The 16344-nt window shown below is 34.1% G+C and overlaps 1 protein-coding gene across 7 annotated transcripts in view; it reads left to right on the top strand.

The window, feature by feature from the left end:
• The window catches only part of LOC116338925 (protein grainyhead), a 125294-nt gene that overhangs the window by 44328 nt on the left and 64622 nt on the right, over nt 1-16344 (top strand). For all 7 annotated transcript variants that reach the window (XM_031764504.1, XM_031764503.1, XM_031764500.1 and 4 more), the window contains 2 exons: nt 15218-15322; nt 15672-15914. In XM_031764504.1, coding sequence (XP_031620364.1) covers nt 15218-15322; nt 15672-15914 — 348 coding nt within the window. The remainder of the gene's footprint in view (nt 1-15217; nt 15323-15671; nt 15915-16344) is intronic.

Genomic DNA, 16344 nt, shown 5'->3' with positions numbered 1-16344 from the left:
ATTATTATTATTATTGCACGCAATGATTGTGAAAAGAGGAATTACCGAAAAAGGAAAAAGAAAATGGAAATTGTTGCGACGGTTTCAATACGTAATTACTTGGGCCATATTCAGTTCGTAATGAGCAGCGTCGATTACTCTTTGCGATCTAATTAAAAGGCAAATTTTCGTGTGAGAGAAAAGAAAGAGACAGACAGACAGACAGAGGGAAAGAAAGAGAGAGAGAAGTGAAGTTTTGCATTTTTAAATACTCAAAAGTGTATAATTTCGGTGCGTAAAATCGAAGTCATCAAGAAAATTCCAACAAACAAATCAGTCAATCGAACCCTTTTGTACATGTTGTTTTCTCTTCTCTTCGTCCAATTTCAAATAATAATGACGAGCGATATCTGAGCGAACCATTTCTTCTTCTTCTTCTTTTTCTTTATAAGACCTTTCATTAAAAAAACACTTTTTCTTCGGTTGTCGAATATATGTTTTGGAATCAGTGTCAGCTTGCATTTGCTATGCATAATTTCACGACCATCGTCCAATGTTTTGGCCCCGAATCAATTGTTTATGCTGAAATCATTTGAAATATTGAAATGGTGTGTATTGCGTGCATCAAAATAAATTCATTGGAATGAAGGCAACAACCGAAAGGGATGTATGGGCATTTAAATGCAAACAACCCTACTTTTTTTCATTCTATGTAAGAGATTGTTTTGTTCGGAGTGAAATGCAAAGCTGGTATTGAAAACCAAAAACGAAAAAGAAGAAATCCTTTGAGGTAAAATACATTGTGCAAACACGGCATTGCAATAGATTTATACAATCACAAATGTATGTTTGGGCTATTTGGGGTTTCGTTTTTTTTTTACTTGAAATGGATAAAGTAAACAACGACGCTGTAAAAGTGTATATGCTTTTGTCGTACATTGCCGCATCAATCAGTACATCGGTCGAAGAAATTCATTTTTTATTTTTATCCTTTTCGAAGCATGTACGTCAGCGTATACACATATCCTGAATGCTAAATGAACTGACAAACAATAGATTTTCGTTCGCCATCCTTTCTTTAGTACTTGGCTTGGCTTAACCTGCGTGCGCGTATTACTAATAACAAATGCGTTTTTTTGCTCAGCCTCTTACATTCTGTCCTCAAATTTCGATTTGTGTTTTTTTTTTCACTTGGCTTAATGAACACACCAATTTTTCGACTGTTGATGCATTTCTATTGTATTGTCATTGTTAATTTACTCTTTATTTTCATTCGTTTTTGCTCTCCTTTCTAACTATTCTTTTCATCTATGTTGGACATCTCGCCTCAATATGCGCGACGAATTTGATGCGGATATTTTGCTGAAGAAAAAAGAAATCATATTAGTACCTTTTTGCCTGTGTACTTTTTTTATTCTTCAATTTGCCTATTCATTTGAAGAGAAGAAGAAAAAGACAGCACTTTTTTTTGTATGAGATGAACGCGAACCATCTACATTTGCAATAGAACCGCAATAATTAAAAAGACATTGGCTATTATATGTTGTTCAATATATCTTTTGTAGACTAGAGTCCAATGCTTGCATACATTTTGTTTTTCTTCATATCGCTGAATTTCAGCTATCCTCTGGTTTTGTCGGAGGTAGTGCGCAAGACATTCATTTGCATTAACGCGATTGTCTTGGATATTTCCTTTCCGTTCGGCATATGTGCATTCAAATTTTTGTTTGGTCTTTAAAAGGCTTATTCGGCCATAAAAAGGTCAAAACACAAATTGAGCTCCTTGCAATTGCCGAAATGTAAATGATATAGCTATTTGCATCGTTGATGGAAAGTGTTCAGAACCCTTTTTTAGCTCTCTGTCGCTCTCCCTCTCCTTTTGGTTCTTTGTATTTTTAGCCGCTGGTTTGTCTGTATGATTCCATTGTCCCTTTAAGTCTTTCAAGTGATGTGTGCGAGCCATGGCAAATTATGACCCAGATCATGAAAACCTATGGGAATATACGTTTCGGTCACATTTCTTTGCGCTTTGATATCGGCTCCGATTTAATTTACATTTTTTCCATCTTCTTCTTGACGCGTCTTATTTTGAAAATGTTCAGCATTGGTTTTTCTAGCCAGCTGTAGTTCGAAACAGAAAAGACCTTCACAAATCAGATTAATGTTTTTTTTTGTTTTGTTCGTTTGTTTCGAATATGCGCGCATCAATAATCAGCGCGGATAAATCGAAAATCTGTTTGTGATTTAAATGTGGTGGTTGATCGGCGATTGCATGTGATTTTCTCGAATATACATTTAAATTTTTCACACTCGTTACACATCGATGATATATCTTACCTTTGGAAGAAAAAAAAGGCAAATAAGATGCGGGCATCTTTTAATTCCATCCATCATATAAATTATATATGAAAAACTAATGTTCCAAATCAATGTCTATCCCGTCGTTGGTCGATTTTCTATGGAAAGATGTCAGATCACTTTTTCTACGCCAATCACACGCACACACCGTCCATTCACTGACACAACGTTGGAAAGAAAAAATGTGCGCGCAAGTGATACGAAATGAAACCGTGCTTAGATGAAGCGACTTCAGAATATTAATAATTCTTTGTTTTTGTACACTTTTTTTATATCTTTCATTTTAATTTTCCATTTGTCTTAATGACAACCACATTTTTCTGTTGGATTATTTGTCACACGTTTCATAGATTATGAAAAAAAAAACACACATTCAATTTTGCTGTAGCAACGCGGACTGTTTTTACATAGTCCGTGCGTCCGTTTGCCATTGAATAATTGATATAATATGACAGAGCAAAGTATTATAATCATCACGTAAAGAAAAAGAGAAATAATTAATCGCGTTCAACTAAATCTCTACATATAGAAACAGCACAATATGTGTGTATGTGTGCACACACATTTTTCTTTACGTTTTTTTGCTTTCAAGGTGAATATACATAATTAATTTAATTGGCACGAATCATAGCGTACCTCCCGAAGTGTACTCCGTAAAATAGCGACGAAACTCAAAAAAAAATTGATCAAGAATACAAATTGAAGTTAAACGCGCGAAAAACTCACATATACACGCACATGAACGTCGCGAAAAATTCAAAAAGGAAAATTTACATTACGAAATCACTTTGATGAGAGATAAAAGAGCACATTGACAGAAAGAAAAAGAAAAAAAAAACAACAAATGCAACAAACGCAAAAGCGTTAGAATTGAATTTTGATGTAATTACCGCGTGCACAGTCCAATTGAGCCGACTCATTTGACTTATTTGGCTGGCTAATTCGCATTTTATGCATTTTTTGATGCTGTGAAAAATATAAACAAACAAAACGGTTTCGGAATTAATTTTTTAAAAGGGTAAATTTTCGCATAATCTTATCAAACACTCGCTGTTTAAGATTCTGTTCTAATGCAATCTTCAACTGTACATCATTTTCAATTGAGCAAAGAACAAACAAAAATGAAAAGATTTACATCAGAACGATAGCGAAAGAACGAAAAATTCCAAATAGTTTCAACGTATAAAAAATAGAGAAAAAGCAACGAAAAATGAGGAAATTCTAAAAATGGAGATGTCGGTGAAACAAGCCTCTGCACTACTATATTTTTATTTTTTGAAATGATCCATGTAACTTATCGCTCAAATGAATGACCCACAACACCGCATAGAATGCAGTATAAGAAATAATTTCGGAGTTTGCATGTTTGAAATTAAATGTTTTTGTTTGTATCAACAAGCTGTAAGCATTTTGCTTGTCGCGCGACCGTTTTGTTCTTCTGCTCTGTATTTTTATCCATCATCACTGAGTCCATCCTTTTTATTCTCGCATCGTTAAGTGAAAAAGAGACGAGTGAATAGAAGCAAAAAAGAAGCACGAAATGAACTGAATAGCGAACCGACTAGGCGAATGAATACATGAATGAAATATAGTTGTAGGTAGCGGACTAAAGAAACAGTTTTTATTCTCTCTCTTTCCCTCGCCCTCTCGCTCTTTCTCCATAATGTGAAGCAATTTTTCGATTATCATTCGGCGCTCTTCCTTTGCAATCGCCACGCTTGGCCATTGTACACAATGGTATGATGGGCGCATTTGCACACGCGCACACACTCAAAACAGATAGATCATGGTAACAATCATCATCGTTCGGGTAACATTGTACGAATGAAAATTGTTAGCCGCAGAGAAAAAGAGCTAAATTTTCAGTAGGCAGAATGATAGACAGACATTACAAGTAGGCAGTTAGAGATTATTCGCAATTGTGACCATATTCTGAGCGCATGTTTAAAACGTTCAATAAAGTCGAGCAGAGTACCATGCCACGCGAATAAATACTCGCACACACATATTTATGCGATAGAAAATATGGTGCATTTTTTTTTTATTCACATTGCACTTTCTTATCCAATTCTTTCTCTTTCTCTTGCTTACTCTCTCGTACCGAATGAATCGTACATAAGATCACTTTTAATAAATCAATTATTTACAATTACGAATGTCAGTTTGGTATTCATGTGCGCTTGTACTGACTTGTACTAATCGGCATGCGGTTTGTGTTGTTGTTGCAGTTTTTCAAATCGTCCGCGCTTGTTTCTCTCTCTTTCTCTCTCTCTCTCTCTCTCTCTCTAGCTATGTAAGTAGACATGCGATCAATTGCTCAAATTGTAAATTTTTCATCATTTCCTTTTTAGTGGATTTGTTGGCAGCATTTTCTGTAATGAAATCGATTTGAAATGTAGCAAAAAAAATTTACTTTGAAATTGTGTGCACTCAATTTCAGCGAGTGAAGAAAGATTTTTCTCATTGGTCATAATTTCTATTACTTATTTCTTTCATTACATTTTGATTTGAATTCGTGACTGACTCGCATTAACAAAATGAGGTAATCTGAAGAAAAATATTTTGGACGAAAAGAAATTGAGAGAGAGAGAGAGATGCCCATTCATTTTGTTGTGCTGATTTTATTTTTCAATAGAAATATAGCGTGTGTGTAAATTCGAATTGATTATCGATATCAAACGGTGCACCAAACGGTGTTGTATAGTAAACAAAAAAAAAATTGAATTATTTTTATTTTCAATGACAACATGTACTGTTATGCCGTTTATTCAAGTGTTTTTTCTTGCTTGTTGAGAGTGGGAAAGTGGTGCCGCGATTTTATTGTTGAAACGACGCGGCGATCAAAATTTCAATGTGTGACATTGTTGTAGTGTTGAGAAATTAGCGTTAAATCTAATAAAGAAGTGAAAAGAAAAGGGTCTTTTCCATAACAAACGAATTAAACAAGAGAAATAAAATGTTCGCCTGCATCGATTGGCTTTTATTTATTTATTGTTTGCTTTATTGTTGTTTTCTTAATTTCTGGGGTGTTGAATGAAAGAATAAGAAGTGAAAAATAATAGAAACTGCAATACAAAAAAAAATTATTGTGCGTCGCACAAACGTTTTGTTTTCTTTAGAAAATTAGTTATTAGTTTGGTCGCGTTCGGATGTTGTTTTTATTTTTCTTCCCTGACACTACACCCGTTTCAAAATGTAACATTTTCGTGTGGTTTTATGCCTCGCACTGAGAACTCTTAAGGGTACACCGATGCGTGTGAGAATTTGAATAATTAATTGAAATTGTGCTTCTTCTTCTTCTTCTTAAAAACCAAATTGGATTAATGTAAACCAATGTTTGCTCGAAATTTCATGATGAAATGTTCATTGTGTGCGCACATGCATGCATTGGCTTGGGAATGGCGAATAAACGAACATCTCAATCGAGCAAAATATTTTCATTGCATCACATATGTTTACAAATCGAAAATTATCGCTTCGGCTTAAAAATAACACACACACACAAACTCCACTTCCTTCTTTTTATCGTTTCAATTGTAAATTATGATAAATGATTGTTTGTGGCTAAGAAAGAGCCACCAAGAGACAGAACCGATCGCTCGAAATTTGAAAGCACGAAATTGTAAATCGATAAGGATCCATTGTCCATTTGCATTTGGGCGATCGTTTTGTTGAACACAAGTGCATTTGCTTTTCGCTTAAATTTATTACCATCGTATTTATTTTTAATTTGAACTCTCGCTATTAGCGTAGATTATATATCATATGAAACTCAAGCCGCAAATTTCATTGTGCGAGAACACTTTTTCTTCGGGTAATTACATACAATTCAATGTTATTTGATCAATGTGTGCGCTGCATTTATATTTTCGTGTTTGGCTCCTTTTGTTCTACATTACATTGTGATATTGCGTGTGTGTTCATCAATAATCGACGATTCGACCGTTCGGCGAACGTGCAGATTGAATTGGACCATGCCAATATATATAATATACTATGGCAAACACACATATTATAATAAAATGCACACTTTCCGTATATAAAAAGCATTGTGCACTTTTGTTTAACAAAATAATAAATAAATCGAATCACAGGTTTTTGTTTATTGGCGGTAAGCAAACTATAACACATTTAAATTCAATTCATTTATAAATGTCGATTTGCACGAAGACAAAAAACGTCGTTCGCCACATCACCAATGCGAAACGAACACTTAAATAAATAAAATAAGTGTGCACAATGAATGTGCTTAATGATAGGGTAACATGTTCATTAAAATCAAAACTGATTCGTATATCATATTTTGTGTGCTGCTTCATTTTTTTTTTTTCGTTCGTGTATGTCTGTTTGTCTTTTGTGGCCGAACTCTTTCACTATCTTTTGCCATCTCTCTGTATAGCTTTTATTATACGATTTGTTCTCGATCGATATTTGCGAAAAAAAAAGTGAACAAAAAAAAACCAACACTCTGTATGACCGTAAATATACTTACAATGTCCTTCATTTCTTTTTTGTTCCTTAGTTTCGATGTGCGCATTTTCTCTCTCTCTTTCTTTGGGCACACACCATTTTTGTCAATGGCTGACTTGCATACACCGATCGCATATTATTGATACAGATTCATATTATTTTCTCGACAAGCAATTTACATAATGAAAGCGTTTGCATACGATGAACACGCATAGAATATGCTCTTTTTCTTTCTTTCGCGCATTTTGAATCTCGATCGATTGCGATTGTTTTTTTGTTTTTTCAAATGCATGCATACACCAAAATCTCTATCAAATGAAAATCGTTTTGGTGTGTACATTTTGTTTCATGTTGAATATGCAAACGATGTGGAAAAAGTCAATTGAATGCTTACAAAATGTAAACCGTATCACTAATGTGTTATTCTCTGATATTATGTGTATGTTTTTTTGCTGTATTCAGCTAATAATAGAGTAGTTAAGCAATTTGGTTATGTGGTTGATATAATTACAATAATTTTAACACGGCATTTTTTTCATTTTCTTCTTCTGCGCATACTTGTTATTGTTGTTGTTGATATGCGGTGTGCGCGAGATGTCTTGTAGTGCTTCTCTCATTCTTGCGAAGCTGCCTGTGTTGCTGCCCCCTGAATAGAACACGCAAGCAGCGACAAGGAAAAAAAACGCGCTCGCGCACAAACACAGCATCAAGAAAACAGTGAATGATCAAAGCGAACAGATAGATAAAAAAATACATCTCGCTCGAATGATTTACTTAAAATTGGATACACGCTGAATATAATTGTGGTATTGAGTATGTCCACCACATTATGGTTCTTAATTGTCGTATATAGATACGGATATTTTGCAGTGGTTATTTTTTCCCTATCAAATTTTTTTTTTGTTTCACTTCAATCAATTGTTACCTTGTTATTACGACTCTGTCGATAACAATGCCAGAGCACACTTTGCGATATTAAATTTGCATATGAACAAAAAAACGATTTTTTTCTTATGAACAAACGATGGAAAAAAGTACAAAATCTTTGAATGTCGTTGTGTCAATTGAAACCACACATTTAATCTAGTAGCAATCAATAGCAATTGCATTTTTATTGAACTCTATTCACAATTTTATCGATTAACATTCAATCAATCCAATCGACGAACAAAAGTTTGACTTTTGGCCTCTCTCTCTCTCTCTCTCTCTCTCTCTCTCTCTGTTGATTTGACTACATTATATTTTTCAATTTTCACATGCTTTTACTACCAATTATTTTATCCTCTCGTTTTATTCTTACTCAATATTTCTCTCAGAACACAATGCTCATTCATAATGTAAAGAAAGGGAATTAAGTCTTCGGGCTAAAAAAAGAACGATTTGCTTTGTGAAAATGGAATGCAACAGTAGTTAATACGACAAAACAACCCTTTATACATTCGGAATTTTGAAAATTTAATTACAACGTTTCCTTTTCAATTCTCTTTGCCTTTGAAAATGTTCGCCCCATTTTTCGCTCCTACTACCAACCGCTGTTGCGTTCCATTGTCGAAAAAATTTTCAACGCGCAAATTCAATTTATTCATAGTTTTAAATCGCTGTTAAATTTTTTTTTGTTTTTCTCTCTTTTGCGTGTCAACACAGCGCCATTTCAGAATGCCCAAGAATGGAAAGAATAATTTTATTTGGTGCACGGCATGCCTCTATAGCATACAAAAATAGAGCGCAAGAGAAAATGTTGTGTGTGCGCGCGGTGCACTGTAGGTAGTATATCGGGGCTCGTGTATGTGCTCGCACCTTATATGCATTTCCATCGATCACACACATTGTGAACTAATAAAATTCAATTGTACATAATGCATACAACTCACGAGAGAATTCGCTGCACGAGATGCAACAGCAACAGCATCAAAATCAGTTGCTGCGACGAAGAGAACCCGCGTATATTAAAATTCATTAAATTCATTTGGCTTGTGTCGAAGTCGGCTTTGCCGAAAAAGGAAACATTCAAAATGCTTTTGCATGAAATCGTTGTGCCTTGTGCAAACAGGTAGAGAGCACATACATTTTACACATTTATTCAATAAATGCATAGTACTCTATTTTTCTTTCTTTCTTATGTGTTTGAAAATTTATTTATTTTTTGTTGTTGTTGCAAATGCACTGAAATTTGTCTCATTCGAAATTAATTGCACTTTAAATAGTGTGCTATTCGATGAGTCAATAAAACAAAAAGAAATGTCCAAATTTCAACAAACAAAAACACATACATTTGATGGAAATATTTTTGGTCTATAAATGACACTGCACTTTATGATCATAATCGAACATTCATAAAATGTTTGTATGAAATCAAACCGAAAAATGACCAAATCTGAAGCCTGTTATGAATCGCTTACAGCATATTAAAATCAAACATCTATTTTCGGTGTTCATTGTATTGTTCATATTGGTTTGTGTCTCAATGTCACTTCCTTTTGTCTCTATTCATTTTCAACGAAAAATTCAAATTCACATTTTCTCTTTCGATTCTCTTCTTCTTCTTCTTCCATTTTTTCACTTTAGCCAATAACTAACAGCAACAGCACATTAAAACAAAATAAATCAAGCCAACACACAAGTGCATAATGGTAATAGTCATTTGATACTTTCAACGAATGCAAAGTAAAAGAGAGTCTTCAAGACGAAAATAAAAGAGTTTCAAATCGTTTGCGAATACGACTTACGATAGTTTTGGTTTTGTCACATAAACAAAAAACCAAACAACAACAAAACTAGATGAACGAAAAAATGGATGGCATAAATATTATATTCCAAATGGTTTTGTGTGTAATAAAGATTGATTTCAAAGTGAGAAACAGAGAAAAATACAAAATTGAGCCGAATGAAAAGTATATTGTGCTCCTGCTGCGCACGCCAATAGCACACGTATTACTAAGCAAACATGGGATGATATAGAATAGATCATTGTACGCCATTGGACGCTGAAAAAAAGACAGAAAAGAATTTTATACATATATGCATGATTATGAGAAGTACAGTGCGCACTGGTGTCGCCTCAATATGATACGATGCACCTAATAATTGAAATCAATTTCTTGGGTTTCATTTTGTCCGCAAACACACAGATAATATACAAAGACTGCACAGTTCTTCTTCTTCTTCTCGTTTTCTTACTTAAAAAAAAAAGACAACGAGTCTCACAAATACAAGTATTGTGAATGTTGCGATGCGCGGTGATAAATTATTAAAATTAATTAGAGACTCTCGGTCTTCGAGAATATGGACATCAGAATTGGTGATTAGTAATTGGAATATTATACAAAAGTTCCAATGAAGATAAGTGTGATACGTAGGCTAATCTGGAAGAATATTTATATGCGCATTTTTGATAAACATTCAGAAGAAGAATTAAAAAAAAAAACCGATACACGAAAGGCTAAACAAATGAGGTGGAAACGAACGTTCAGAAAAAAGAAATCGTCATGCGATAAAGTCGCGAAAGAGACAAAAAGAGCGGCAACGAGACCGAGGTCGTTCGGATTTTGATGCGCTTTTACATAGTTCTTTTAGCAAATGATATATGCAATGAAATGACTTTGATGTAGACTCGACAAAATACAAATGTATCAATAGCATTTCACTTTGAAAAGTGAACAAACAAAAATTGAAATAAAAAAGAACCATCTGTAACTCGTTAATTCACACAATTCAAACTCCAAATATTTTTTTTTAATCTCTGTTTTATGAACTTTGCCTTGTTATAATGCGCAAAGCGCCTCTGAACACTCAAAAAAAATTAAAATTGATTGCCTAAAAGGTTACAGCAGCCGCTAAAATCCAAGCCACATGAATCACTAATAAATGTCTTGCAACCCGTTGACACATACAATACACATAAAACATCTATACAAACAAACGATCATCAATATAATAAGCATTACATACACAGTCCTTTCAGTTTTATCAGTTCATTTTTATCGTTAATTAATTTTATTTTATCTTTGTCTCTCCATATTATTTGAATTTTGTCGTTTAATTAACGTTTCTATGTTGTTTGTTTGTTGTTGTTTTTTGTTTCGTGAGGCAAGTTAACAAGCTGCGACCGATTTAGTCTTAAGTTGATGATTGTTTATCTGATAAACAAAAATGTCAAACGAAAACAATTAGATTTGTCATAAAAACTCGGATAGTTTTTTTTTTCTTTTTATTTTTCTTCTGTTTGTATCATGTCGTTTTGTCGTCTAAGTTTTCTAAATTTTACACACAAGACACAAATTATATCGGCGACATCGATGACATTGAAAGAAGAAGTCTCCTCTGATAATAGTGATTTTTTTTATAAAGTTTTGCTTTTGTAACGAAAAAAAAAGAGATTTGTGGTTGTGGTTGGTGATTTTTGCACCCTGGACTGTGAAAGGTACAAAACGTTTAAAATAACGCAATTTCTCTTGCAATTTATTTCGGCAACGTCAACAAGTGGCTCTATATTGGGACAATGGACTTATAACGATTATTTTTCGGTAAATTTAAAAAGAGCGAAATTTCCAGAAGAAAAAAAAACGTAAAATCCTTGTTTCGTTCTTAGATAACAAAAAAAAATGTTGTTTCTTGATACCCTACAATTTCATTGAATTCTTCTTCGTTTTTTGTTTGCGAAGATAAAAAATAAACTTTTTGAATGCACAATTACGGATAATCTGGCACATATCCATGATCGAGTGTGTTACTATTGAAGAAGAAAAAAATGCATTTTTTTTTTCATTCGTTCGAATGAGAGCCAGCAGGGAAGTAATTTGGTCGCATTGAACGAAAGAAGAGCATAAGCGAAAAAGCGAGCGAACGAAAGAAAGAAATGAGTACACAGCAAAAACTGAGTTTCGATATATCGAAAGCGAATTATATATTTTGCTGCTCATTTTTTATCGATCGGTCATTTGGGTAATCAATATAAATGCGCACTTACCCGAAAAAAAAGAAGTGTATGTGCAATGCGCGTACAACAACAACACAACACATACTGTGCAAATGTTCAAGGGAAAATGCATTGGGCAGCAAGTTGAAAGCTTTCTCAAGCCGTTCAGTTGTTCGATTTGGTGAAGGATGGTGCATACGGATGAAACAGGAGATGGAAACGAAATGGAGATAGAGAGCCATGTTAACGGCAAAATACAATGTTGCGTGCATGCGCGCACGCCCGATCGATCGCACAGTGCATTCCACTTTCAGCGAATGCACAATGCATACACATACACAATGTTTTCTTCTTCTTTTTGTTTCGACTCTTTTCTCTCTTCCTGAAATTGTTGTGAGCCGTTGTTATTGCAGCTCATCGAATTAAATCAGAGCATTAACTTTCAATTCTCAAGAACAATCAGTGATAAATATAATTTTTTTTTTTGGTTATGCCTGTCGGTTGGGTTCGCCCATTAAAACCGTTTTATACTGTTTATATATTTATATATGTGTACTTATATACTTATTGTTTCGTGTTCGCATATTCAGCGCTTCACCTAGTTTTCGACATCGATTCAGTGTATTCGTTGTCAGTTTACGTTTTATGCTTTGTTTCCAACAAAAGATACAAAATAATGGACTAATTTGTGTATGTTTATTTTTTTTGAAGCGATCGCCGTTTTGTGACGAAAAACAAAAAACAAAACAACAACAGTAAAGTCCCTTTTTAAATTTCAATTCATTTTGGCATTAAGTGCACTCGATGGTAATCGGCTCTAGTATTTTCAAATATAAAAAGAGGCGCATCAATGGTTTGACGGAGTTTTTGTGCTCCATAAGTACCACACATTTTGATTTGAGCACGTGCAATTTATTTTTCGTTGCCTTTTGTTTTTCTCTCCCTTGTCTGCAAAATCATTATTTAACAAGTATTCTCACAACGAAGATTTTAATTTTGGTTTTTGTTCGTTGTCCATTCGTTGGTAATCAAAATTGTGAGTGGAAAAATGTACGAAAACAATCATTTTGTGCACCAAATTCAAGATCAGATACGACGAAACATTTAATAATTGTCCATTTTATGCATTTTTTCCGTCTTTTCTTTTGTTTATCTCCTTTCGACACACACAGAGAGAGGGGGGGAGAAAAGTCAGCAAATACTGTTTTACACTTTACTTTACCACATTATTAAGCGATTGTACAATCGTTTTAGCCTGAGACCATACAAATTAACAATGGCAAATGCCTTGCGAAAAATACTCGCATAAATGTGATTGCATACACAAGTGCACACGCACACATATCATTTTATATCGACGGCACGTAATATCATGGAATGTAGTTTTCATCACGAAGTTTTTGTCCTCAATCTCACCTCTGAAAATTTTAACTGTTGATTGTTTCCTTACTTTTCTGTCATCTACGTTGTCTCTGCGTGTGTGCGTTTCGTTGATAAAATTGTGCGTAAAAGTGTCGTAGTTGATTTCAAACACAAAACATATCTTCTATCACCGCGGAACATTTTAATGTCTTAAATGGACGATCAGCTTCTTGAATTTAATGAATATGATTGAGTTGTTTGCAATCTCTTTGAATATTTTTCGCAGTGGTTTTCAATGTTGGTTTTGTATTTGAATAGTATCATTCCAATAAAAAATAAAAAAAAACATGTGGCAAGTGATTTGCAACAACAACAATAAAATGCATCATGTAATCGATCCGTAGAGCGATACCAATAAGAACTTTGTTGCAATGCTGTTTTGTAATGTGCAATTGAAGAAACGCATTGATCTTACTTGTACACAAATTTTCAAGCCAAAAAAAAAACAACAAACATGAAACAACGAACGTCGTATCGGAGCCAAAACGAATAAACCCAGACACCACAACGTTCTATCAAATATTAAATTTTAATCGGGTAATTTGATACTATTTGCTCGACTAATTTTTCGATTTTACCATGGGCGAACGAAATATCTACCATACACACACAAATAATATGCGAAAGGCGAGAGTATAACAATCGCATATGAACCGCAACTGTCGACAAACGCCACACAGTATTTGGTGCTCTGAATGAAATACAGCAACAACAACAAAATGAAATAACAATATCAATAACTTTGAAGTAAATGTTCAAAAAAGGTGTTGTAAGATGACAACATGCTATGAAAATAAGTAACAGACTGAAATCAAATGTGAGCAATAACAATGTAATCGAAGTTTAAATGAAAAGAAAAAAAAAAACACTTGGTGAAGTTCGTGTCGATTTCCTGCCTCTAGTTTTTTTCCATGCGTTCGCTCTGTGTCTCTCTGTCGCTATATCTGCGGCTTTGGGATGAGATACCTTAATATCGGAGTTTAAGGTGCCACAATCGACTGTGGTAACGACTGTGCATTTTTCACAGCATATTCATGGTACGGTGTATGTGAAGTGGAAATAGCAAGAGAGCAAGAGGAGAACTAAGTAAGTGCAAAAAAAAAGAGAATTGCACTAGACATTCGCGTACCAAAGCCATGTCGACATCTCTTGCCAAGGGAACATTCTCTGTTGCTGTTGTTGTTTGATGCTGTACTTCACATAATCATATTAACAGAGTATCGATGACTTCATCCGCACCGTTTCAATTGTATGTTATTGCAGTGAAAAGATTGCAAACAAGGAAGGAATACAGAAGAAAAATTGCGAGAGTGAAAAGAAGAAGAAGAAGAAGAAGAAGAAAAAAGGCAACAGCAAATGAAAGACAATAAGAATCACAAGAAAGAAAATGATCTCGAAAAGAACGTCAAGTAAAACAATGTTTGTGCAATAACAAAACTATCAAATTACGCAGTTATGGTGTAATGTAATGTTATCTGTTTGCTTGTATATACACTCCATGGGCTTACATGTGCTCATACATTCGATTCATTTATTTCGGTGCATTTATGCGCACCACCTCAACTATATAGCGCACCATAAAAAAGTGCTGCGCAACAAACTATCTTTTGTTTAATTTCCTCACATTGTCAAATTTCGAATTTTCGGCGTAAATGACTCGGTGACCAAATAAAAATAAAACTCATAAAAAAGTGAGAATATCAATATGAACAGAAGCAAATACAATAGCCAAACTACCCTAACAAGGTGTAACCAGAGTTAGACGGAACAACCAAAAAATTGTTCACACACATGCACAATGGTTGTCAGTTGAACCGTTTAAAATTCGTTATCCTTCACACTTTTATGTATTGTCTTTTGTTCACAACCAAAAGGACATTCGCCTGTTGATTTATGAATACGAACACTGATTGTGTTCCGTTTACAATTTTCTTTTTTATCGTTATGTGCCTTATGTATTATTATACATTTACAGTCAAAAAATAAAAATGTTGAATCAACATATTTTTCGTGCTGAAATAAAATAAAATAAAAAATTCGTTTTAATAAATATTACTCTTTTCTATATTGCAGGCGACGTGCCAATTCAAATCCCGATTCACCGATCGAAGCAAATAATTCAGAGAATATACATCATGTGCCATCACAAAATACACAAGCCGGTTACCTACCAACGAGGTAAGTCAAGCAATCGATTACAATTTACGCATTATATTGAACACTTATGTTTGGCCAGTTTAGCAAAGAGAAAGAGAAAACATGCGACCTGTAAACCGGGTTGATTGAATATTAAGATATAAATGACTAGCTTTTTAGTAGAAAATTATCGCTACAATTTTGTATGATTAGTTTTTTCTTCTTCTTCTTCGTCTTTGTTATTGTTGCATGAAATGAGCAATTTAATCATCCTTTTGACCTTCTCTTGCTTTTGCCATTCGTTTGGATATTGTATTCTAACCGATTTGCTCTTTCACTTTCACCATTCTCATTTCTGATTTTATTAAATGCTTTAATTTGTACAATTTAGATTTTTCGAACATCCATTGACTGCTGCTACATCAGCCATGCTTAATATATCGGGTGCTAATAATAGTTCGAATAACGAAGATGAATCAGGTGCAACAACAGCAGTCACAACGGCCACAACAAACGTAAGCATCGGCCCATTGGGTACACCGCATCAAGTCCATCAGGTTCATAATCCAAATGGTAGCACATCGTTTGTATATGAATATTACAAAGTTCCGGATAAAGATAATATTCAATGGGCGTAAGTATATTCTATTTTAAATTGAACACATTTTTTGAATGTACAATCGAGAAAAATTCTACATTTACTCTATCTAGTGTCTGGATCTTGTTTTGTTTTTAGTTTTTAAGTTCTAGAATTGGTTTTGATGTTCTACCATCTTAGTGCATAGTCTGCGTTTCCATTTCGATTGGCACAATGCATGCATAAAGGTGTCGATTTTAACATTGATTCCGAGTTAAATGTGGTATTCGACCGATTACTTTCATCTGTTTTTATTTATTGCTGTATTTTTTTTTGTGTTGTGATTGTCACCGATGACGTTATTGTATACGCCATGTATCTAGTTACCATAGGCGCGCCCATTTTCACAGCATTCCAATTTGATTAGGATGAAACACGAACAAAAAAGAGAAGAATACAGCAAAGAACTTGTACAAACACCGTTTTT

This window comes from Contarinia nasturtii, unplaced genomic scaffold (genome assembly GCF_009176525.2).
Source record: "Contarinia nasturtii isolate CC-2019 unplaced genomic scaffold, AAFC_CNas_1.1 Cnas_scaffold_414, whole genome shotgun sequence".
Lineage (NCBI taxonomy): Eukaryota > Metazoa > Arthropoda > Insecta > Diptera > Cecidomyiidae > Contarinia > Contarinia nasturtii.
Note: the sequence above shows the minus strand (reverse complement) of the source record. Positions and strands in the feature narration are given on the sequence as shown.